Genomic DNA, 24807 nt, shown 5'->3' with positions numbered 1-24807 from the left:
TTGAATTCTTGTCTATCACTTACCACAGATCATGACAAAATTACATGTGGCACTAGCCTATGAAATAAGTAACGGAGTTCAATACATTTACTATTCAGTAACTACAATCACTAACATCAGGAATAATTATGTCCTGAAATTATTTTAATCCCCTTCTGTGTATGTTAGCACATATAAGTACACTTCTCTATTTGAGTTAAATTATCTAGTAAAATTACTGGCAATATTCACTTTTTGATTATCATGCTCATCTTTGAAAACCTTATGCAAAATCCTTTGAAACAGCTTCTATAAAATTTGGAGCAGACATGAGTATTGTAAATGTGCAAATGATGGCAAAAAGGGTAAATGCAACCAGACATAATCTGTCTATGACAGCAGCTGCAAACTTCCATTCACTGCAGATCTCTTCACCCTCATCTTGTTTCCTGAACCGCATCGCTATGAACTGGACTTCCTCCAGGATCTTCACCATCACTGGAAGAGTGTCCATTAAAGCTTTCTTTTGCACAAGCTCAATATCTTCTGCTAAGGGGCAGGTCATCTTCCCACCTCTGCTGCCCAGGTCGTTCTGCTGCGGGCAGCACGGGCTCTCCATGGCGTGGTAGCTGTAGATGGTGTTGCCGTTGCTGGACTGGTGCCCGGGAAGGACGCTCACTTCCATGCTGTTCACGCTCAGCTGCTGCTTGGAATAGCTGTACTTGCAAGAGAGGGGCTTTATGTTTTCCCCAGGTTTTTTCATTCGTAAAAACCATGCACACCAATTCAGCAGGACGACACGGACCTGAAAGAGAGTTACCGTGGCAGAAATACAGGAGACTCTTCATCGTTTTAAAAGGTTTTGTGACTATTACAGTTAGTCTGCACAGTTTCTTAGAAATACTGATGGATTTCTGTATTCTCCAGCTATCTGCTTTCAAAATGGTTATTTGAGGGTCTAGCCTTCTACTAAGGATAGCCCTTTTTTGGATCTGTCTTGAACATAGGGATTTTCAATGCCCACTTAGCTTATAAAGCAAAAGAGATGTAAAAATCTTACTTTACAAAATGGTCCTTGGAGACTCACCTTTATTAAACACTTTGAGATGTCTGCAATTGAGCAGACAGCCCAAAATTAGCTGCATGGTTTTCAAACCTTTCTCAGATTGTAAGGAAAGAGATACAGTTAAATATTTTTGGGTGTCAATGTTTAGATTTTGCTGAAAAAAATCACAATATGACAGATTCTAGAACATTTCCCATCCCCATTGCTATTATTTATATCTAACTAAAAGACCTTGGTTGGGTTTTCATGGATTTTTTGAAAGCTATTTTATATTTCTTTGAGGAGTTCAACTACAGCAGGCTTTTTTTTTCAAAAGAGTAAATCTATTACATTTAGCAGTTCAAAATCTAAGTGCCGCTATTAACTGCTGTCATTTTCCTGTGTGCTGGTGCAACACAAGATGCTCTAACGTGCACATGGCAGATTGTGCCTCATATGCTCCTTGTCAAGGTCATTAAGTGAGCTAACTCCAGAGAGTGCTTCCAGAAATTTTTTCCAGTGAACTGACCTTCAGATGTTCGGTCTGAGCCTGTGCCTGCTAGAATTCCTACTGGTAACATATAAGGCAGGAAAAAGGCTGTGGATTCAGTAATGTCTTGTGTGAAGAGCAGCAAACTAAATTAGGAAAATCTTGTAATTATAAGATCCTCCAGGTGTTATGTGCTCAAAAAGGGCATTTACAATGCACTTGAGAGGGACCCTCCATGCATATAGGCCTCTTTGATGACTTTATTATCCTGGTTGCAAGCCAAACAATCTGACATCAAGAAGGAAACAGATGTGGCCTCTGGTTTTCCCTTTGAGCCTTGACTCCCAAGGACTCCCTGCATAATCCTGCTTACTTTGGTCATGTGTGACTTGGGATGACACTTTGACTGCAAAAATGTTTCAGATGCAGGAAAAATTGACTCCTGCGTTTGCACAGTACAGATACAGGAATGGGAAAATTACAACAAGCACTTGGAGCTACTGCTGTAATGACAAGCATAATTTCATAAAGGAGGAAGCCTAAGTAATCACAGATAGGAATAATAATAATAATAGCCAAAACCAATGAGCAGTGAAAGGCAGTTACAGAATTTTTTAATTCTGCAATGTGAGCTCTTCTATGTCACAGTCCTGTACCATTTTCTGTGAGCCACTTTGCTTCTCTCCCTCTAGTCAATGTTTTGTTCTTCATCATTGTCATGGTTTTGGCTGGAATAGAGTTATTTTTTTACCCAGTAGCTGGTACAGCATGGTGTTTTATATTCAGTATGAGAATAATGTTGATAAAATACTGATGTTTTGGTTGTTGGAAAGTAGTGCTTACCCTGAATCTAGGACTTTTCAATTTCCTGTGCTCTACCAGTGAGCACGTGCACACAATGCCATGAGGAAGCATAGCCAGGACAGCTCACCTGAACTAGCCAGAGGGATCTTCCAAAAGGATATAAAGTGTGGGGAGTTGGTTGGAGGCCGTCAATTGCTTCTCAAAAACAGGCTGTGCATCAGTCAGCAGGTGGTGAGCAATTGTATAGTGCGTCACTTGTTTCTATTGCATTTTATTACTCTCTCTCATCATTGCAGTTATTCTTTTTTATTATTGTTACTCATTATTATAATTAATATTATTCATATTATGATATTGTATTCTGTTTCAATTATTAAACTGTTCTTCTGTCAACCCACAAAGTGTTGGAGTTTTATTCTCACCATTACAAGGGAAGGGAGCTGGGATGTGAGCAACTGGCTGTCTGGTACTTAAATGCCAGCTAGGTTTAAACTATGAAAGTCCTGAAAGACTGTTTTCCATTATTCATAATTTTTTGCTTTAAATATTTCATTATTTTCTCCATAGTCACCACAAACAAATAGTTACCCATAGTGTTGCAGCCTGAAAAACAGATTCTGCCTTTAATTGAACTTAATTATAATGTGCTCAGACTGCTCATGGACACAAAATGGGACAACATGAAACAAAACGAAGGTCTTAATTTCTAGCAATGTGTCAACAGTGTTGGTTGCAAAGGGGAGAGAGAAGTTAATTCTATAGGAATGTGAAATTCCAAAACACTTAGTCAGACAAACTTTTTTATTAGAAAATGTTATTACATCTGCCTTAACTCTGAAAGGATACATGAGGTGAAAAAGCACTTTTATATCGGAATGCTGCTTTTTCCTTCAAGACAGGGTTTTTATTCCTTAGGGAATAAAACTACAGTCAAACCCATTTCCCATAGAAAAATAAATACCCAGAAGACAGTAACACAGCTTTTAATTAGCTTGGATTTCAAATGCCCTATTTCCTTGAAAACACAGACACTCAGGCATCAATCTCTTCTTGTCATAACAATTAATTCAAGAGACAGCTGCAGCATACAGGTTTTTGGATTACAGCTGTATGAAAATATGAATCTACACTTTCACCTGCATTGTCATATATGGAATTCTATGAAGGAAGTACACAGGAACAGCTGTCTTTAGAGGTCAACAACCCCTCTGTGAGCCTCTCCTATCTATAATACAGCTATACTGCTAGCTTCCATCACAGCCACCAGCCTGGCCTAGCCCAGAGCAGACAGTCTCCAGTTAAAGCTCTCTTGATAAGGGACATCTGCACCTAGGAGAACTGTGCATGTCCAAGTTTCAACCATATCAACAGAGAAGCCTGAAACACAACAAACCTGCTTTAAGCACAGCAAAGACCCAGAGTTCTCCTGCCTTTTCCAACAAAAACCCTTCTTCCCTCAGTGCTTGGTCTCTCTATATCTCTTTACCATGAAACAGTCTTGGCTATCAGTAGAGAAAGGTCAGTTGAGCTGTAGTCCATACCTGATGTTATCCACTCCCAAACAGCTCCTTAGCTGGGCCTTCTTCAGTGTTTTTTCTCCATGCTGTCTCAGCAGACATTATCAAAAGTGTCCATCAGCCAGCAGCTCTCATTTCTCAACTGAGTAGCCAACAAATGCCCTGACTGAACACCTTGGATTTAAATTCCTCTCTTGGAAAAAGCTGGTTTGCAAGTCATCAAAGATTAATAGAAAGGAAGACACAATTCTAAGCAATGGTATAAGGAAAGTGAACACCTACAGAGAAGATAGACACTAACAGGCACTCTCCTCCCTCTTCTATTGCAAAGTGCAAGCACAGACCCCTTGAGAGACAGGCAGGGAAAAAAACTGCTCGACTGTAAATGGTTTAGAAAGCAGCTGTGTTTAGGAAATGCATCCATTCAAATCTTCTGGGTCTGCAGAAGCTCCCACACATGCCAAATTGTCCAATGCCTCTCCCTGCAACTGACTCCAGCAGACAAATCCATTTAAGCAGGAGGTGAGAACAATCCTGTAACAATATCCAATTAATCAGGGCTAGAGCTTGCAATAAGCTGATGCCTGCCTTTGACACGAAGAGAACATTGTGGGAATAAGTAAATGGTAAGGGCAGCAGCTGGTACTGGAAATGCAGAAAAATGTAATGCAAAAATTTTTCTTCTTTCTTAAGCTACTTCTTCACTTCAGTTTTTTGGTTTTTTTTACTGAGCAAAAGTCATTCAAGAAACACCTGACATAGGTGGACAGGCAAAACTGAAAAAAAAAAAAAAAAAAAGAAAAACCCCAAAACAGCAACAAAAAGAATAGAGACTAACACAAATTCTAACAACTGAGCCTTGGCTATGGCTTGTAGAGCATAAGTGCTTACTTTTATGGGGTCAGCCTCTTCCCTACACACTTGGCATTCACATTTTTCCTCCTGAGATCCCTCAGCTCTGTAAACTTGTCTGGTCTACACCTTTTACAGTCTATCATCTGCACTTCCCAGTTATGCCTTCCTCAGTTTTTGCTTCCTGATGGTATGTTGTGTAATGTATGTCAGTTCAGCTGTCAGGCCACTGAACAAGGTTTCTCCTGAAGGAGAATTTGTGTTTCCAGACAAGAAAACATGAGACTGGTAGAGAGCAAGAGCTGACTTGCAGGGCCTGTGAGGTGGACTAACATGAGGCATTGTGTCTGGGCTAGTCAAAAAGCAATAAAATGGGTTCTGTTACACTGCTGCAGAATCTGTCCATGATGATATCTAAAAAATGTCTCCCATATTTGTGCCCTCAGGTTTTGCCTACAAGCTGGTTCATCCAGAATGCACATTCCCTGCTACCTTGAAAGTAAGAGGTTCTTTACTCATACAGCACTTTGGGAAATAATTGGGAAATGTCAGGATAATTGTGTAGCATGAAAAATGTGGTGAACAAGATATCAGAGGATGTTGTATAACCAGTCTCCTACAAACAGGGTGGTAGATAGTTGACTGTGACTATCTGCTTCTGCTTTTGTCCTTTTTCATTCTCTGAACACAAGCATATCTTGCCTATTTTAAAATCTTTTAAATAGATAGAACATAATTTTCTTTTAACTTGAAAATCTAAAGGAAACATTCCATTTGAAAGCCAGCTGGCATTGGTGCCAGACCTCTCTGGGCTGACAAAGTCTGCTGGCTGCAGAGAAAAGAGGGTTCACATGCTAATGCACTGGGAATAAATCAGATGGCAGCAGACAAACTGCCCAGTAGAGACTAGTGCTTGTTTAGCACATTCTGTCACTTGGGTGGTGAATGAGATAACTTTGTAATGACCCAACCACTCCATCACAATATTGAAAACAAAGGCCAAATAGGAGGAACTATTTTTTATGGAGAATAGGAGAAACTGTTTTCAGTGGAAAAGCATGTTTAGTATGCTTGCTCTTTCCCTTCAATTGCAAACAAAAGCATCAACTATGCTGCTTGTAACTGACTCTTCAAATTAATGGAAAACTACTTCTGGCTCTCACCTATAACAATTAACAAGTTTACTGTAGCTTTTAGACAATTTTCTTTTCTTTCAGTAGTAACCTCCTGAATGTTTCTCACCAAAGCTGCTTACCCATTTGGGCATCTTTCCTGCTTGGGGGTCATGATGGTGAAACTGCAGAACCAGCACTGTTACCACCACAGACAGACCAACGATGACCATGATGCTAGCGAAATACTGAGCTGCAAGCAAAAGGAGGACTTGGTTACAGGGGGGGGAAGTACAAGGAGCACATAATATTCCTTGGCTATGCCTCAAGATCTACATTTGAGAAGCACTGCATCACATCTGAACACCCTCTTCTCTGGTTTGCTGCACTGGAGCATTTGAGCTGTGTATCTGCTCAACTCCCTTCTCTCCTGTGAGGGAAGGCCCTGAACACACGGAAGGTGAAAACTGTTTGTGTTTTGTCCCTGAAAAGGAGTCTAGGGCCTCACAGTAAGAAGACCTTTGTGCCTGCTGCCAGGACAGTGAGAAGTTGAACACCACTGAACACCAGCATTCCCAGTCCTAGGCCTTCCATGGTACCAGCAGAGGTGCTGGAGGGAGATGCTGTCCTCTTGGTGCCTCTGCATCCCTCCAAAAAGTGCCACCAGTTCCCCACCTTTGCACCACTACTACTCCCAGGTGGCTAGGCATATTTCTCATTACTCTTCTTAGCACTCAAGACCACTTCTTCCAGTTCCTATAAAGTACACTAAAGCCTCTTTGAATGCTAAATTTTAATCTGCCGTGCAGGAAAGAAACCAAGATCTTGAAAGCCAGAACTGAGGCTTGAAGCCACATGTCCCAAGTGGCAGTACAGCTTCCTCATGCCAGAAGTGAGGTTGATGTGCTGGAGTGTAAAGCAGAATTGCCCAAGGGGTAATGACATTTGAAGGCTTCAGTGGCAAAATACCAGGGAGCATTACTGTTGGCTGACATAGTGGTGCAATGTGGGAGAGCACATCACACTGCCCCAGACTGCAGCCTCTTGCACCCCCAGCCCTCCTTCCTCCTGCAGCCTGAAGGAAAAGTAAAGAAATCAATCAAAGCTCCAAAGCAAGTTTCCTTCTGCCTGTGTTTCTTAATATCAAATCCTACTGCTTTGGAAGCAAAAAGCTTGTCTACAATAATGAGGTTCTAAGGCCATCCTGAAAACAATGCTGGAATTGCTTCAAGAGGTATGGCTTTTCATGACAAAATGAATTACGTATCTAGATTAGAAGAATAGTCCCAAGGGTGAATTGAATTTAAAGGTCTCTATTGCACTTATTCATAGAGAGGAGAGTCAACAAGCAGGCAGAAGCAGAGCAAACCAGGTTTCATGGAAGTTGTTACATGTCCCATGTTACAGAAACACAGCAGTGTTGATATTGTTTGTTTAATTACTACCATGAGTGAGTAAATAACTTCCTTAAACTCTACGTATTTTGATGCCACAAGACTTCAAAGGCCTGAAATAGTCCATTTAAAATGGCTTTAGCTAAGATTTTTCACATATCCTTGGAAAATTAGTCACCTGGTTAAACTTGGAAACAACCTGATAATATCTGATTCAAGATCCTAGCCAATGACTAGCAAAGGCATTGATGCTCCCAAGTATTTTGTGCTGTAAAGCCAGGAACAGATGTCAGGAAACTGCTGTATAGAACAGCTGTTAAATAGAAAACAGTTCTCTCCAGAACAGCCTGGGAATCAGAAGGGATCCAGGGACCCATAAAGAAAGATATTTTATAGTTTTGCCTGGTGGTAGGCAAGGAAGAAGCTGGAGATGTGTCATCTGCATTTTGAGGGGAGGAGTGGGGTGCTCCCATTCAAGGTACACTGAAGTCTTCAGTTGGAAAGTAAGGATGGAGGACACAGTGCACGGTACTTGAGCCCTATGTGTTAGTGTGAGGCAGTCAAATGTGTACAAGACATCTCTGAAATCTGGCAGGTAGATCTATGCCCATCAAGTAGGTGCAGGTGCTGTATTCAGAGAGGAAGTCACAAAGTCCTGGAAATGCCCAGCACAGCTCTAAGGATGGATTTTGGCAGTCCTAAAGAGACAACAGTGAAAGTGGAGGAAAAATATAGCAATAACTGGCACAGCTGCTGGTCTTTCACATCTCTAGCTGGAGATATGATTAGTTCTGCCTTCTCCTATCACACAAAAGGAGGCTGTGCCTCTTTTTGTGTGACAGGAGAAGGTAGAACGAATAGCCATTGATCACAAAGAAATTGCTAGATCATATGCCCATGCATCCCCTGGACTGAAAACCCTGACTGTCCTTACAATCTAGAACCAGGCAGGGATGGCCAAGACCCTGGGTCCAGACTCATTGACCACTCCCCTGTAAGGGAAGGGAAGGAAAGCCCTCAGAACTCCGTGGGTATGCCCACAAGGCAAAAAAAAAAAAAAAAAAAAAAAAAAGGTATGGCTCTGAAATTATATCCTTTCTTACTCAGCATTTTCTGACTTTTCTTCCAGGGTTTAATCCTACATCCTCTCTTTCCTGGCAGCAGAAAACATAGTCTTACTGCAGCAGGAGAACTGATGAGGAAGACTCCTGTGCTGTCCTCCATGCACCTCCTTAAAAGCATGGCCTAATCTTCCAGTCTGCTCATTTCTGTTCCTGACAGTCTTTTGCCCTTGCACCAGCAAGGTAAAACCCATCACTTGGTGACAGCTACAAGGGCTGCTGTCCCTGTTCACCTGTGAGGAGCCAATTCAGTTTTATTATGCCTCAACAATGGTTGTCAGAGGCACGCAGGGCAAGGGTTGCACATGTGCCACATCCAGAAGGCAGCTAGGAGAAGATGGAGGAAAGCCTTGTCTCTGGGCAGACTTTGCCTGGCCACCAGTTCATGTCCCATATGGGACAGGCAGTCCCATGAGCAGGGGAACACTGAAGACATTGTACCCCAGAGACACTCTCCAGTCAGATGGCAAAAGGTCTCTGCCGATGGACTGCTCTGGGACATCAGACTGGACCAATGGTCTCCTGTCAGCAGGCAGACTTTGGGAGGTGCTGGGGGCATAAAAGGTATCAGCATTATAAGCCTTGGGGTCTCTTTAGGGCCTGTTCTATCCTTTGCCTTTTGTCCTTTTGGGAGCTTCTTGAGTCTTAAGCTTTTGCCCTGGCCCCAGCTGACCTTTGGGCTCTCCTGCCCTCACTGGCTCTTGCTCACCCGTGCGTCTGCCCTGCCTTCCTGCGTCTCTGAGCAGTGCCCTGCCTGCTTCGTCTCTGCATCCCTGCCTGAGCCACCTGCGTCCAACCCTGCTCGCCTCCGAGCCTGCCCACCACCGTGATCCTTGCCGCGACCCTGTCCAGGGTCCTGCCCTCCGGCCCGATCCCTCTCCCCTCGTGTCCAGCCACTGCAAGATCCGCCCACAGGCAGGCAGTGTGCACAGCCTCGGGACAGCGAGGGCGCTCCCCAACTTCTGGAGGTAGCGTCGTCTTTTTCCCTCTCTCTCCTCTCTCTCTCTCCCTCGCTCCCATTTTTCTTCCTCTTGCTCCATCTTCTCTAGCTCTCTTTAGTAGAGTAAATCCTTTTTATTTTGTCTTTTCATTACCAATAAATGGTTCTCAGATATAACATTTGCCTTGTTTGGCTTAATTTCGTTCCAGACCATCCATTATTAAAAAAACTCCTTGCAGTTCCCCACAGTGGAACTCAACATAACCTCTGACACCCTCTCTGATTATGACTATGACTCAGCCTTCTCCAGCAAGCCTGTGAGAAGAGAAGCCTTTCTGCTTAAAGGATCAAGCTACAATGCTCATGGATAACACTTCCCTTAGAGCCACAAGGCTTCAGTCTTCACTCATTCTACCCTAGCCCCACACTGCCCTGAATTAGCAAACTCTCTTTCTGGGTCTCCACTGATGTGGCTGAGCACAGAAATAGGATGTGTTCCGGTGAGGTGGAGCATGGTGGGGTACAAGAGACCAATGAGATTTCGTCTCCCAAGCAACAGCCTTGGCCTAGCCACCAGACCTTTCTAGCAGTATTTTAGGAAACATCCTAAATCCTTTTTATTCATTTAGGCCTTTCAAGCTGTTGCCCCCACAAAGTCCTGTGCCCATGTGTCTGTTGGTGGAGGCAAAAGCAAATCTGGTTTTACAAAGAAGCTCAGTCCCTTTTACTTAAACCGCAAGAGGAAAATGCTTAACAACTCCCACTAAACATCCCTCTGTGTCCAACTTGTAACTCCTAGTTATTAGATTAGCTTAGAATCTTTAACAATTCCCTTCACTGTGGGAAGTGTCAGGAACAGCAACCCCAGATCAGGGTGCATGTGAAAGACCAAGGATCTGGTTGATGATAATTCACCTGATCTGAGGCAGAGCTTGGAAGTGACTGCTCTGGGTAACAGCCACAAGCCAGAAAAATGCACCAGACACTTGTTAGACAATGCATTCTTCAAAGCCATGTTCTTCCTATGCTCAGGCTCCATCATTCACAGGCTAAATGGTGAACAAGACATCTGAAAAATAGGAGGGCTCCAAAAGATGCTACCCACAACCACTGCACGCCTCACCATCGGCAACCTCGCCATAATCGAAACACCATTCCTAGCAGGGTTCTACTCAAAAGACCAAATCATTGAAAGCCTAAACACATCCTACCTAAACACCTGAGCCCTACTTCTAACCCTTCTAGCCACATCGTTCACCGCAGTGTACACGATCTGCATGACCATATTAGTACAGACGGTTTCGTTTGAATTCCACCCTGTGTTAGGAGCCCCTCAACATGCCTCAGGGAAACTGAGGTCTGTACCAGTCACTTCTAAATGCTCTTCATAGGTTTTAAAACCAGTAGGATGCTTTCTTCAGCAGAGGTGAGTGAACAGAACAGCTGGTTTGGATGCTTGGTTGATCTCAAGAAGTATGAAATATTTGCTCTTGTACAATTGATATTCTTCCTTTTCTTTGCCAGAGGAATTATGTAACAATTTGGACAGCAGTTTTAACATCTAGGAGTTGTCATCATCTGTCCCAGGACAATCAGAAGATGATCAGGTGCTGTTATAATAACAAATATGGATCTAATAAAACCACAGATAGTCAGAAGATCTTCTAAAAAGTCAGTGAGAACAGCTATTTGTTCTTTGCAGGCAGCTATTTGTTCTTTGATGTCACCTACATCAAAAATATAGCAATCATTTGCAATTCATAATTTGAAGAGCATTTTTGGATGTTTTTTGTCATTATCTGATGTTAGAGAAGCACTTTAGCATTATTTTAGAGATGTTTTGGAAGACGTACTACTAAAGTGGAACTTGATTAACTTCAAGGACTGCTAAGGGTAAACAAAACAGAATGCCTAAGATGAATGTTTTGTCTTGATTTTGTCATGGAGAAGTGGTATAGTATCATATATCATGTCATATCATATCAATTATATCATATCATGCCAGCAGTTATCATCAGACCCAGATTTGTTAACATAGTCAATCACAAGCAAGAGAGTGTATCTGCACTGTGACCCATCACAGTCTTGTTCCTGTGAAATACTAGGGGAAGGAGGAAAGTGTTGTGCTCAAATATTCACATTGATCAAGTTGTATGTTGGATGTCTCCCACTGGTACTCCTGTTTCTATTCTATTTTTTCAGAAAACATCAGCTTTTGCATGTGAAATAAATAACTGGGTTGGAGCCACTCTAAGTCTGGTAATTTCAGTCATTCAGGCTGAATGCTTTGTTTTTCTTGTGAGCTCAGAATGAGATATTAACTGCTCCTACTTCTGGAATGGCCCAGGTGAGAGAACTAAAGCCTGTGTAGGTTAATGAAAACCTCAGATACTGGCAGAGGGGCTTCCAACTATCCTTCTTCTTTTCTCCTATGGTAGGGATGAGGCCTGGTGCTCGGCAGATACTGTGACAGTCTAAAAATGGTAATGGCAGAGTTACTGAGAGACCGAGAAATCAAAGATAGAGGAGAAAGCCTCTTTATGACTTACTGTTGTACACAGACAGCAAAGAAATACATAAGTGGACATACGATTAGGGAAATTGTGTTCTGAAACTCTTCTCCTTCCACATGCTTTTGAAGAATAGACATGGGAGTTTGAAAAGTAAAACTGTTCCCTAATTTCATTTGACTGTATTCTTCTGTAAAGAAAAAACATCCAAGACTCTTGGCTTTGGAAAAGCATCACTGATCATGGAGATTAAACTCTAAGAGCTGCCATGAATGAGAATTTCTGTTTCATGAAAGAGATTGAGTAGGGGCCTGATTCTGACAAGGTACCAGGCAGGACCATGAAAGGATGGGGGGGAAAGCACTCTAAAACTCACATAGGGACAGAATAAAGTGAGATGGCATCAGCTGAGAACATACTGTAAGATGACAAAAAATATAATACGGATTAATCTAATTTTCTCTCTAGGGAGAGCAACTAATGCCTTATGTTCCTAACTTAAAACAATCTGTAACTCCTGAAGGTAACAAAGCACCACATTGCTTCCCTGTCCTAGTAATTTCCAGTCTCATTTGCTCTATAACTAAATGCAAGAAATCACCCCAAGCATCTGCTGCAAAGGTACTTAACTACAGTGCAAAGTGTTCATGCTTACTGAAATGGCGTAGGCATGATAAGGAGCAGCAAGGATGGGACACAACTGGAAAATATCATTATAATGGAGCCCTAAGCAGCAAGTAAATTGTGATTTTTAAAAAAGCAGAGGAGCTTAGCAAAATAAGACAGAGAAATTTGATTTTGCTAACTGAAGATGGAGATAACTTTATTTTTATTGCGCTTTATTTGATACATCAAGCCAAAATGTCAAGCATCACATGAATATTAATCATAGGAAGTGCCAGTTCCTTGTACTTATGAACCTTTCAAACACTGTGCACATACCAGCTTCCTGGTGTTCCCCACTTTCTGCTATAAACTCATTTTAAAGAAAAATACAGTGGTGTTATTTTGGAGAGAGCTGGTAGAAAATAAGGATTTGCAGCACTTTGAAATTTTTTTTGCATGGAAGACAATCAGATATTATTAACTACTTCTCCTGTGCAAGGGGAAGCCTCAAATTACAAGGTCTAAAAAGTGTTTACCGAAGAAACAAATCATCTGACCAGCCTGATACATCTGAATATCTCATTTCAAGATTTGGCTGTTGGGCAGAAGCATGCTTTATCTGCTTTGACAAAGTACTTTGAAAATGATACTTCCTCAGAGCATGGGCTAGGATGGACAGAGAGCTGCTAAGTCAGAGCTTATTGCAGCTTTAGTCAGAAGCTGGAAGAGTCCAGCCGTGGGTGCTGCTGGCTGCTTTTTGTGTGACTGTACCTTCTGTGCTACCTGGGGCCTGAACTCAAAGCCTGCAGAGCTTCAACTCCATACAAGTGCAAAGAGCTGGGTGGAGTTTTCAAAGCAGGCATTTAAGGTTTGTGTACGGTGCCACCCTGTCCTCACAGTGGTGGGACTGCAGCACAGGAAAACAGAGGTGAATTGCAGGAAGGGGGGGAAGTGCAGACAGTGCCATGCAGCCCCAAAAGTTTTGCCCCTCTGGAGGTGATATTGCAGGCAGGAGAAAAGAATACTGAGGAAGGTGTACTGGTTAGGCTCCTCACAGCCTTGGCCCAAATTTTCCGAGCAATGGCTTTTGGCCGTGTCTGACAACATGGGCTGTGGATTGATCAGTCTTTCTGAAAAACTGGCTGATTTTGGTAGAAATTAAGTGTTACATTAGGAGATTAATTTTTTTAAGTCCATGAGCCCAAACTAGCAACTTATCCTGAAGCATTATTGAAGAGTTTCCTACAACAGTGCATGATAAATTTGATTCTGGTCACTGCTTTTTTTGGTACCACTGGATGTGGGACCACATTACTACCAACTGTGTAATCTTAAGGAGACTCCAGCCAAACGATAGCAATGAAATGTAAGAGTTGCAGTTCAGAATCTGCATTGACTTCGAGGAATTTGTTCCTTAGTGACTTCTTAATGCATGATTTCCTAATCTTAATTATAAGGTTGCTTTTGGATAGAAAACACTGTTTTATGAAACAGATCAGGGATATGAAGACTTTAAAGGAATTCAGGCGTATATCTATTGCCTAAGGAAAGAACTCATCCTTTCCAGAGAAGTGGCCATATAACCATTACCAAAACCAGATCCTTGTCCACTATTATTTACCTAGAATAATAGAATTATATAGGTTTGAAAATACCTCTAAAATAATTTGTTTCAACCATTCACTTAACATGGATCACAATATCTTTATTTTAAAAAATGGTCCTTACAGTGTAGAGCTAAATACCTCCAATGTAGTTTTCAGATTAATTACCTAGTCCTTTGACTTCAAGAGGCAGAGCCTGATCTTGTACAAAGGCTCTAATTAAAATAACAGTACTTTTTAATAGCAGTATTTGTTCAATTTTGATTTAGTTGCTGAAGCAGGAAATCAACACAGTCAGACATGGTTACATCTTCCTATGTAATGCACTGGATAAGTGCAATAATAGGGACTGGAAGGTGCATGAAATCCTCACAAAATTACTGGCATTTATAGTTCAGAACAAATCTGCATAATTACACAGGTTTTTAAAAAGAGAAAAAAACCAATTGTCTTATACCTGAGCTGTATCATACAGGCTTTATGATTTTACCTAGTTATTAGCACAGTCAGACCAGTAATTTAGTTGTGTATCACATCTGGAGTTCTCTGCATTTCTGTACAAACTTTCCTCAAGTAATGAACTCCAGTTTTCTACTTATATGGACTCTTGGCAAAAGTAACTTTAAAAAGAAAATTAAAAGTAAGTAAAATCATGGCTGCAGCAAGACACACTTCCCGCAAGGCATGATTAAGCTACAGTAGAAAGGGTAAGTTTAGGACACAGTTGCTGCTGTATAGCCATGGTCTGAAAGGCTTTCAGGAGCTATACTCTAGAGGTTTTAAGTGCCAGGAGGGACTTCCAGTACACTGTAGAGAAAGAATCTTTGTTCATAAAGTTGACATGTGCTGGATTCTAGCCAAACTGTTGTGTTTGTAGATGTCATGGGCCTTCGACTCTTTTTATTTAAAAGGTTGAGCTAATTGCTGAGCTATGGGTGACTAATGTTTTAAACAGAATCAGAGACATCATTCCCTGGTTCGGCCTTCTCCTTCCATTGGAATCTCTGTGGAAGGGCAGGATTCAAGTTTTGAAATATTTTGGTGCCCTTCTTTGCATAGATGTGTGCTGTTGAAAACTGGGCTTTGAAAATAAATATTTTCCCCAAAAGGGAGGGTGTGCTAGAGAAGGATGGGAGTGAGAATGCTGCTGGGCAAGGAGGTACTGATGTGAATGCCCCAAGAAAGCAGAGTGAGAGCAGGGGACAACCTGTCCAACTGGAACATATGAAAGCTCTACCCTGCAGCAGGAGCAGTAGGGTTCTGGTGCTCTAAGGCGCTGAGCTGCCAGCTACTGATTCCTAGGTCAAGTCTTGTCACTTGCTCCTTACAGAAAAAGAAGTTGACCTCTTTTAATATATATTAACATGATAGTTGGTAGGCTGCTGAGAAATGGGAATCTCTCGTCTGGGGAAATTGGATATGTGGACCAAGAGAGTCTCTGCTTTGGGTAGCTTTATAAACAGACAGAAAATGCAGAACACATACCAAGGAAGGGGTGACCAATTTTGCAAAGGTACAAAAAAGCTGTCTTGTCCCACCTGAATCCTCCTGATTATTTAATCTGATAGGTGGTTTCTTTGTTTAATTTGAAGTTCCCCTCAACTGAGAGGAACTAACTTATGATTTCCACATTACTCTGTAAATATGTTCCAGATCACAAAAGTTAGTACTTTTCTTGGTGTCATATTAGACCAGTTCTCCTTTGCTACCTCAATAAAGACACTCCAACAGCAGCTGTGATATTTTTCCATATTTTTAGAGATCAGTAGTTAAAGCCGAGGTCAGAAGAAGAAAGCACAGCATGTGCATGTTAGGCATTAGTGGCTTTGAAATGGCAAAGGCTGTGAGGGTGCAGACAGATCCAGAGAGGTATGGATGCATGTTTGTTTCTAAAAACTCAGGTCCTAAAAATATAATGCAGATTTTTAAAGCATGTGGAGTCACGTTTTCAAAGTATCTCTGCACCCCAATGCATGAAGACCAATAACAGTGACTCTTCAGCAGATCAGCATGGGATCTTTCTACTTCAAGATCAAATTATCTGCATTCTTCACAAACCACATGCTTTAGAAGACTTGTTCATTCCTGAAACCTGCTGCTAACCATGCTGATTATTCAAAACTGGAATGAGCTTTCCAAATATACTCCTCTTCCTTGTATTAATTCTGAGTATTTTAACTGAACTAGAGATCACACTGAGAAACTGAAAAACTATGAGCATGACCTGGCATATTCTATTTAGCAGCTAAAATATTCTCTGTGAGATCACCTTGTAGGACCACTGTGAGGAAAGCATGCTATGTCACTCTGTTAGAGTAAGGATAAGGTTTTCAGAACTCAAGATAATGTAAAAGTGCACAGTCCAGCTTTGAGCACTTACTGAAAAAGAGCTGTTTGGGCACAGAAGCCAAATGGATAAGCAGTCTCCCTGCAAATTTGGTGTGGAGCAAGAAGATAAAGGCAGGATTTAAAACTAGAAATACTGTGGAAGGGAGGTAACAACCCATATGTAAATGCAGAAGTAGCAGAAAAGGGTGGAAAAAATAGTATTGGGTAGTCAGAGCAAGAAAGACCTCAAGAATTGTGAAACAAGGTAGAAGATCTCACCATCAGAGTGAAAAAATGCATTAAGTCTGGGGAATATGCAGGCTCAACTGAAACTCTGCACATAGTTGTGAAGAAATAATGTTACTGGAAAACTGAGATGTTGAGGGACATTTCTCACTACCAGAAGCTCATCAGGAAAAGAAGTTATATGAAGGAGCCACTTGGGTGTGAAGGGCTTCTGTCTGGATGGATGAGAGCTGCTGGAGAACTTGTGGATCCGCTTCAGTGAAGAGGCCAAAAGGAGTGATTCTGTCATGGGAGTGCATAATAGACCATCCCAAGACAGTGGACATGGGGATTTCTTAAAACAACTCATGGAAACCTCTGTCTCACAAACTCTCATTGCCACCAGGGGCTTGATCTACCCTGATGACTGCTCAAAAGGCAGCACATATATAATGTACAACCAGGAGTGGTGCACATTGTGCTTCACTAGCAATGAAGAACTGTTGGGGAACATAATAATCAGTGGCAACCTAGGCTGGAGCTATTGTGAAATAGTGAAGCTCAGGACCATTAATTGAGTGAGGACTAAGAACAGCAAAGCATAGACCTTGGACTTCAGGTGAACAGACTTGTTATTTTGGGGAACTAGTAGCTGGGATCCTACCAGGGAATGCTCTGAAAGATAAAGCAGCACAGGAAAAGTGCAAGAGTTTAAGCACAGTGCCTGCAAATGTAAGAAATAAGTAAGCACACCAGTAGATGAGTGCAGCCAAACTATGAACTCATGGTAGGGCTTCAGTGCAGAAGAGATGGGGGAAGCAGAGACAGGCTACAAAATGAAAATTTGGGAGCATTTTCTGGTCATTATGGTTGGTGTCAGAAATGTTAAAACTCATTAATTGAAGCTGGTGTGGGTATCAAAGGCAACAGGAAGAGTTTCCATCACTACACAAAGACTACACAAACAGCTAAACAAGGCAAACATGGACTTGCTGCTGAAAGAAGGGGATGATTCAGTGACAGTGAACAGTGATAAGATCAAGGCAGTGTGTACTTTGCCTTAGTTTGCACCATCAAGGTCTCTGATGTGTCTGTGTTTAGAGATGGTTCAAGGATGAGGAACACAACCAGCAATAGTAAGGAAGGACTCATGGATTGATTGTGAGATCTGAACCTGCCCAAATCCATGCGATCATCAAGAATCGTAATGGGATGATTGCAAGACCAAGGAGATGGAGAAAGACAGCTTTGCATCCACCTCTCAAAAGGACAATCCAGAGAACAAGAGCTTTGTCATTCTGACTCTCTCCCTGGGTACATCAGGCAGCAAGTCCTCAGGGAACATTTCTGGACAGTTGAGGAAGGGGATGGGGATGGGAACAGACATCCAAAATTTAATAAGAATAAATCATGCCTGACCACCATGATTATCTGCAATAACAAATTAAAATATTTGCAGAGAATGAGAGAGTAGTAGATAGCATTTACAGCAACTTTAGGAATTCTCTGATAAGCAGAAATTGCCTGTCATTGCAACATCAAAGTCCGTAAAAATACATAATTATTCATAGTTTTTCTCGGTACAAATCCTACCTTCTGTGATAGAAGACTGTATTAGTAGAAACTGTTCAGGTTAAAGCTAGTGGACTGGCCATAGGCAAGTGTACCTCTTTACAAATTCTAAATGGGATTTGTTTTGTATTATAAGCAGCAAAATTATGTCAACAGTGGTTCAAGATGGCTTGTTTCCCCTTCCTGCACACAAGTTTCTCTTAGAACTGTGTCTGTCTCCATTGTGTCCGAGGTACATGCTCAGAAAGAGCTTTTATTAGATTTTTGGAAGCTCATGTATGACTCAAAGCTAAGAGTCCTGCTGACTTTCACTGAGATGAGTAAGTTTTTTGGAGGCTTTCAGAAACTCTTGCCTATGGGTGCCATTGTACCTACTGTTGCATGCTTATCTCCTTCCTCAGAGTCAGGCCTAGTCTTAAAGCCTTGAAGAGAGACCATGAAGCTGTCTGAGTAAATGTTTTTTTTTTTTGTCCTAGTCATTATATAAGTTTTTTGAGGCTTTCATTATACAAATGTGACATGCATCTTACATCAGCGTCCAGATATATTGTTGACTATTTTGTTCATTTCTGCTGTCCAGAATGTATACTTTAGTCTTGGTTTGTATCACAGGTCTTTTAGGTAGTGTTCATTTGTTACTTTGTAAAATAGGACAGGTTTATTTTGTCTACCCTGCAATAAGACCCCATGAGATCAAGGTAAAGGAGCAGTCCTATAAAAACAGAGGCTGTAACAATGTCTGTCTCGCTCACAATCCCAAGATGATGATCTGCCCCGTAGTTTTCAGTATACATTAAAAATGCTTCAATGATATACTTGATTTATGACTGTTGTATCCCGAATTGCTCTTCAGATTGAGGGAAGAGGGAAGGCAGGAAGGATTTGTGTAATTGCAGGGAGGTGGTGTGATGCAGAAGAAGAAAAATTAATTTTCTGCCATGTAGAGTCTATGTCCTCTCAATCCCTGATTGCAGTTACCTGCTTATCTATGATTTCCAGTGCCTTTCTGTAACCTCATGTAGGTCCTTTTCATACATGCACATGGTGAAATCCAGGTTGACATTCCTGACATTGCTGAATGCAAAACTGTAGTAACAGTCAGTCCTCAAATTGGCTTTGAACAGCTCTTGAGAGTTATCATACACAGTGCACAAAGCAGTGAAAATCAACTTACCTATTAGTGGGACAGAGTCAGAAGTTGCAGGCATGATCTCAGCCACGAGCAGCATGAATACAGTCAGGGAAAGAAGGACGGTGATACCTGGAGGGAGTGAACATATTTGGGAAGAATAAGGTAAATGAACTCTGCAGCTGCTCCTCTGATGTCTTTGCTGTTAAATAAAGCATTGTCCTGATATACAGCTAAGGCAAACCCATGACGATTAGAACTTCCACAAAGTGTGAGTGTTTTTAGATGCAACTCTATCTGCTCTCTTTTCCCTTTTCTCTAATACACACAAACCCTTGCTTCTCTCAAAGTAATGGAGAAATCTTTTTTGCTGAGTGAAACGAAGCTTGCAAAACTGGTGAACTACAGTGCTTTTCCGAAACATTGCACAAAACCCAAATGATTGTTAAGGGCTAGGAGAGACTTGCACAGACAGCAGCCTAGGTTTTGCTATCACATATTATATAACATCCCTCAAAGACATGCAGCCTGTTATAAAAGAAGCTCTTTATTCTATGTGGAAAGGCTGTTGCTAAACTTAACCATCCTGATACTGAGAAATCAAAAGGTCAATGCATTAACATTAGCTCATATTTTTATGTCAACATTGTACTTCAGCTCAAATAGCTCTTTTCCTTATCCCCATCCTTTATTTCATAGACAGCAATTGTACCCCTGATAGCCTGTGTTTTATTTTTTGTAAGGCAGGCTACTCAGATACATTTTTTTAACCAAAAAACTGAGGACAATTCATATGATTTAGAAGTCTCTGTCCTGAGACAGAATCATGCACAATTAACTCTTAAGATCTCAGCTGGCCCAGTCTGGTGTATTTACAGGTCTTGCCTATCTCCTCTTGGAAGGAGACCCTTCCCATTTTTATCAACACACACAACAGTAAATCTCATTTAGCCCTTCCCATGGCTGTGTTCACAGGGGACACATGACTAGGTGTTTTGGGAGCTAATTTTTAAGGTGAAAATCCAGTGCCCAGCTGCTGCTGTTCACAGCTCTTCCACTCTTTGCTTCCTAGTATGTTTCATCTGAAAAAGAGAGTCAAGAGTCAATGAGCTGTGAAATGCATTGAGATGTACTAAAGTACATAACAACAGGCATTACAGAATATTATCACTGCCTCCTATGCCAGCAACAAGTTCAGCTTCCTCCAAGGCCACAAGATATTATGTGTAGCACAGGATGTGTGAATGCCATACAGAAAGCTGTTTCCTTGCTCCTGTAACCAAAAAAGTACTTCTATTGCTCTCTTCTAGTGAAATCTTTCTTCGTTGAGCAACATAGTGCCATGAGGTATTTATTTTCCTATTTTATAGGATGGTTATAAAACAAATGAATATTTTAGCACTTACCTAAAGAAATCTTCTCCCCAGAATCAGCTGGCAAAAGGAATACAAGCAGTGCTAAGCCAGATATGAGAACACAGGGAATGAGTAAGTTCAAGCCATAGTAGAGGGTGCGTCGACGCATGGTGATGGTGTACGTCACATCTGGGTATGGTTCTTTGCAGCATTCATAGTACATCTCATTCCTCTTCCCTGGGACACCTACAGACAGGATGATCAGAGCAGTGAGGAGAGAGGCAGGACTCCCAGTTACCTCCCTGGATCAAGAAGTGATGGTTTACGAGCCAATGTGTGTCACCTCAGCTATTCTTGGTCCATCTTCTGTGTTTTCTAGGGTTTGCTTTCATGCCTTCTGAGTTATTCAAACCTAGCTTAGCTAATAAAGCTCATCTGAGCCACAAAAAAACAGTCCTGAGCATCACAACCTCAACAATGTGCATTCTGCCTTCCTACATTCTGTGAATGGTAACACACTGTTGATGTGATATTCACTAGCACATGCAGCAGATTTTCTGGGTGACAAGTGCCACTGCTTCTTACTATTCTGTGATCCTCTATACATTTTTGCTCCTTTTTTTGTCAGGAAAAACAGACAGGCTTACTTTTCAAAAAGGATGCCAAGTTAAGCTCAAAGTCTGTTATATATCTGAAGGTTAAGAGACATAGCTGTCCAATACAGCTGTACTGCAGGGTTGCCCATGGTGATCCCGCTGCAGCAGATTGCCTGACATGCTCCATGATGGGGACTGCAAGAGCACTGGAAATATCAGGAGAGATGGAAGAAGTCAGTACCTTGTATCTTTCATGCCAAAATTGCTCACTTCTCTTTTGTTTCTGTGGACATGACAGATGATATGACAATGTGTGCATTTTGGCAGAGGCTTAGAAAAGTTTTTTTAAAGGATATAGCCATGGCTTGCCTGAGGTGCTATTTAATGCTTTTGCTGTATGAGCTAAATAAGTCCCTGTTTTGTTCTCCCCCAGTCAGGGTTGAAGGCAGATAAACCACAAACTCTTAATCACATATGCAAAGTTATTGGACAAAAATACCCACTGTAAAGGAGGACTGAAAGGAAGGATTGCTCTAAAATAGTTGGACTTTAGGAGGATTTCACGATGGAGTTTTCTGGCTTCTCATAAAACTGAATATAATTTCTCAGCTGCCCTGCATGGTAAAAATACTGCATGCAGTTGGGTAGGGCACTTATTTCCTTGTCTGTATATCCGGACCAGAAGATAAACATATTTTTCGTAACCTCTCCTTGCAGTTGTCTAAGTTCCATCAATTGCTGTAACATTGCTTGTGACTTACAGCTACATAAATGAGCTCAAAATAACTTACTAGTTCTCTGAATAACTAGTTCTGGACATAAATTCTTTTGAAAATACAGGTACTTTCCAAAGCATAGAAGAGAGACATACTAATCTGTGCATTTTGTGAACTGGGAGACATTTTGATGCTTTTCTGGGTGAGAAAGATCCTTTTATGTAAAAGCGTTGCTGAAATACTTTTTACACCAATCATTTTTGCTGATGTATTTGAGTAAATGTGACAGTAGTGTTCCATGCACCTACAAGAGACACATCCAAGTTTAGTACTGACAAACTGCTCAGATGCGTCAGGACTAGTAGCTTTCATTTATGTACTCAGTGGCAGGCAATTGCTTCAGAACACAGTGTTTTCAGACACAGTTCAATGAACATTGCTGAAAGGCTGTCTCTGATATGTGATTTTTTCCTCTTTCTTTACTTCTTCTTAGATCTATATTTTTAATATCTGCATTCCATGTCCAATTGATTGATAATTTCTATATATTTGAGGTTTACCTTTGAAAATTAGACTATTGAAAATTTATACATTGGCCAATTTACCCACTAAATCCCATTCTCCATTTGAGATGTAGTTGGAAATATCAGCCTCGAGCATCTGCAGGTCAATCAACCAGCCACTGTGAGTCCAGGAGCCAAACTTCAAATCACACTTCTGCACATCAAAGGGGAACCAGCGGACATCAATGTAACATGTGCTCTTCAAAATGCCTGTGGACAGAAATCAGTCATGATCAAGCATGTGCAGGGTGCATTTCATCTTACCCTCATCTGTCTCTGATTGTGAACAAGTTTCCTCTTCAAAAATTCTGTGTGATACAGTCATGGGGTAACCAAACAAGTACTGCAGGTGGAAGATGCTGCCATGAGAGGAATAATGTTCCTTCCTCCACCAGTGAAGATCTCTCTCACTGCATCCTTGAGGTAGGTTGCCTGGGACACTGTGGCCAACCAGGAGCAGCCCAGCCTGTTTCCCAGTGCCAGCTGGCCCTAGTAGATTGCAGGCAGTGTTGCTTGGTCTGACAGGAGCAAAGAGTACACGCCAGGGGCTTACTGCTCTGTGACTAGCTCTTTGAAAGGAGTTCCTGGACAGGCCATGCCTCAGGCCCACAGCCCTTTTAAAATACATTGGTCTCCTAAACCTTGCTTGGTGATGGCCTTTATCATCTGTGTGGTAACCAAGCCTTGATTTTAACTCTGGTTGTGTCTAGTTCATGTTCTGGGATGATTTAAGGGGTCTAATGGGTAGGGAACAACAGGGGAGCAGCCATCAGGGAATGATTGCTGATCCCTACTGGGCCCTGTGGACCTGCTTGGAGACAGTGCTATGCTATGACACAAAATTTAGGAAGTTTTTTGTCCACCACAGTGAGCAACTGCAGAATAGCCTCTCTGTTCACAGGTGAGTCCTGGATGCTGGAACACGCAGGCAGGGAATCATCAACAGAAATTAAAAGAGACTGAGACTTGGGCCCCACTGGCTGAGACCAATCCCATATTGTCTTGTCACCTGGATTTTAGCCTCAGCCTGGCAAGCGGGGCTTCAATGCTGAGCAAGTGCTGCTCTTGGGGTCACCTCTGCTCACACACCTCTCCACACAACAGAGACCTAGCTGGAGTGCACATAAAACATGATGACATAGTGCACACCGCCTTACTTAGGGGTGCCTCTGGATGTTTTGAGTAAATTGGTAAGAGGAATATTTTACTGCTTAATAAAGTGTAAATGCCACTGATATTGGACTTAAATTTTCATAGTGGGTCTGTCCCATTATTAGACAGTCTAATAATGTTTGCAAGGTTGCAAACATTAGGTTGCAAAATTTCCACAGAGGGCTTTTAAACACCATTTGTTTCATTCACGAAGGAAACCTGCTTGAAATTATTTGATTAAAAGTAAATAAATACTCTCTGTGCCCTACCTGGAGGAATATATTGGCAGGATCCAGAGTAGTTCACCAGCACATTTGTATGAAAAGTTGCATCAAATCTTTCATCTGCACTGTAAACACAGTATAAACAAAACAGAACAAAATAAAGAAAAAGCAAGCTGATGTGCAAGTCAAGATGTAACTGTCAACATAAAAATAATCTTTTGGCTGAATTAAGTTCCTACATCTGGGTGAAGTGTCCCTTGATAAGTATCTCAGTTCCTCGTAGTTACTCTCAGCCTGCACCTTGGCAGGCTGCTTGCATGCTGCAATGTCCTCGAAGAAGTGAGAAGCAGAGTGTTGCATGTCTCAGAAAAAAGGCAGAAGGAAAAGAAGCAAAAGTGCCACATTAGCTGTATCCCAAAACTGGACAGTTGGGACAATGAGGCTCTTCTAGGGCACTTGTCAAAATGAGTCAGCTCACCACCTAAATCACCTTATCTGTTATCTTACCCAGATATCTGTAGTAACAGATACATTGTAACAGCAGTGGTGGCCTGACATAACAACTCTGCAGTCTCCTCAGATGCAGAGAGGACAAGAGTTTGCTTCCAGCATTGGAAGAAACCACTGGAGAGAAGTTATTTTAGGAGCTTGAAGGAGGAGATTCATTGAAACTCCAACAGCAGGAGGGACCAAGAATAAAGAATTTCTTTACTATTCCAAAATTCTGAAATAATTAAAGGGTAATGAGCCAGACAAGAACACGATTCTTCAAAGAAGCAGGTCTGGGGGCTTGTTCCAGAGGGTCTTTTAGAAAGAGATTAGCCACAGAGGGATCCCCTAGCTTGTAGAGCCTTGCCTGTACTGGCTATGTGCAGGTTTGTGTTGCATGACTTCACCATCCTGCACACCCTGTCTTTCTACCAGATTTTAAAAATTCAGAGCCTCCATTACTCTTCTGGTCTGCTTTTTATTC

The 24807-nt window shown here is 41.6% G+C and overlaps 1 protein-coding gene across 1 annotated transcript in view; it reads right to left on the bottom strand.

The window, feature by feature from the left end:
* Positions 1–262: 262 nt before the first annotated feature.
* The window catches only part of LOC131571349 (neuronal acetylcholine receptor subunit alpha-7-like), a 57118-nt gene continuing 32573 nt past the window's right edge, over positions 263–24807 (bottom strand). The window contains exons 5-10 of the mRNA XM_058824041.1: positions 23880–23959; positions 22501–22668; positions 20635–20829; positions 19274–19360; positions 5943–6052; positions 263–784 (exon numbers count right to left, since the gene is read on the bottom strand). Of these exons, the coding sequence (XP_058680024.1) occupies positions 263–784; positions 5943–6052; positions 19274–19360; positions 20635–20829; positions 22501–22668; positions 23880–23959 (1162 nt within the window). The remainder of the gene's footprint in view (positions 785–5942; positions 6053–19273; positions 19361–20634; positions 20830–22500; positions 22669–23879; positions 23960–24807) is intronic.

This window comes from Ammospiza caudacuta, chromosome Z, assembly GCF_027887145.1.
Source record: "Ammospiza caudacuta isolate bAmmCau1 chromosome Z, bAmmCau1.pri, whole genome shotgun sequence".
In the NCBI taxonomy this organism is placed as follows: Eukaryota; Metazoa; Chordata; class Aves; order Passeriformes; family Passerellidae; genus Ammospiza; species Ammospiza caudacuta.
Note: the sequence above shows the minus strand (reverse complement) of the source record. Positions and strands in the feature narration are given on the sequence as shown.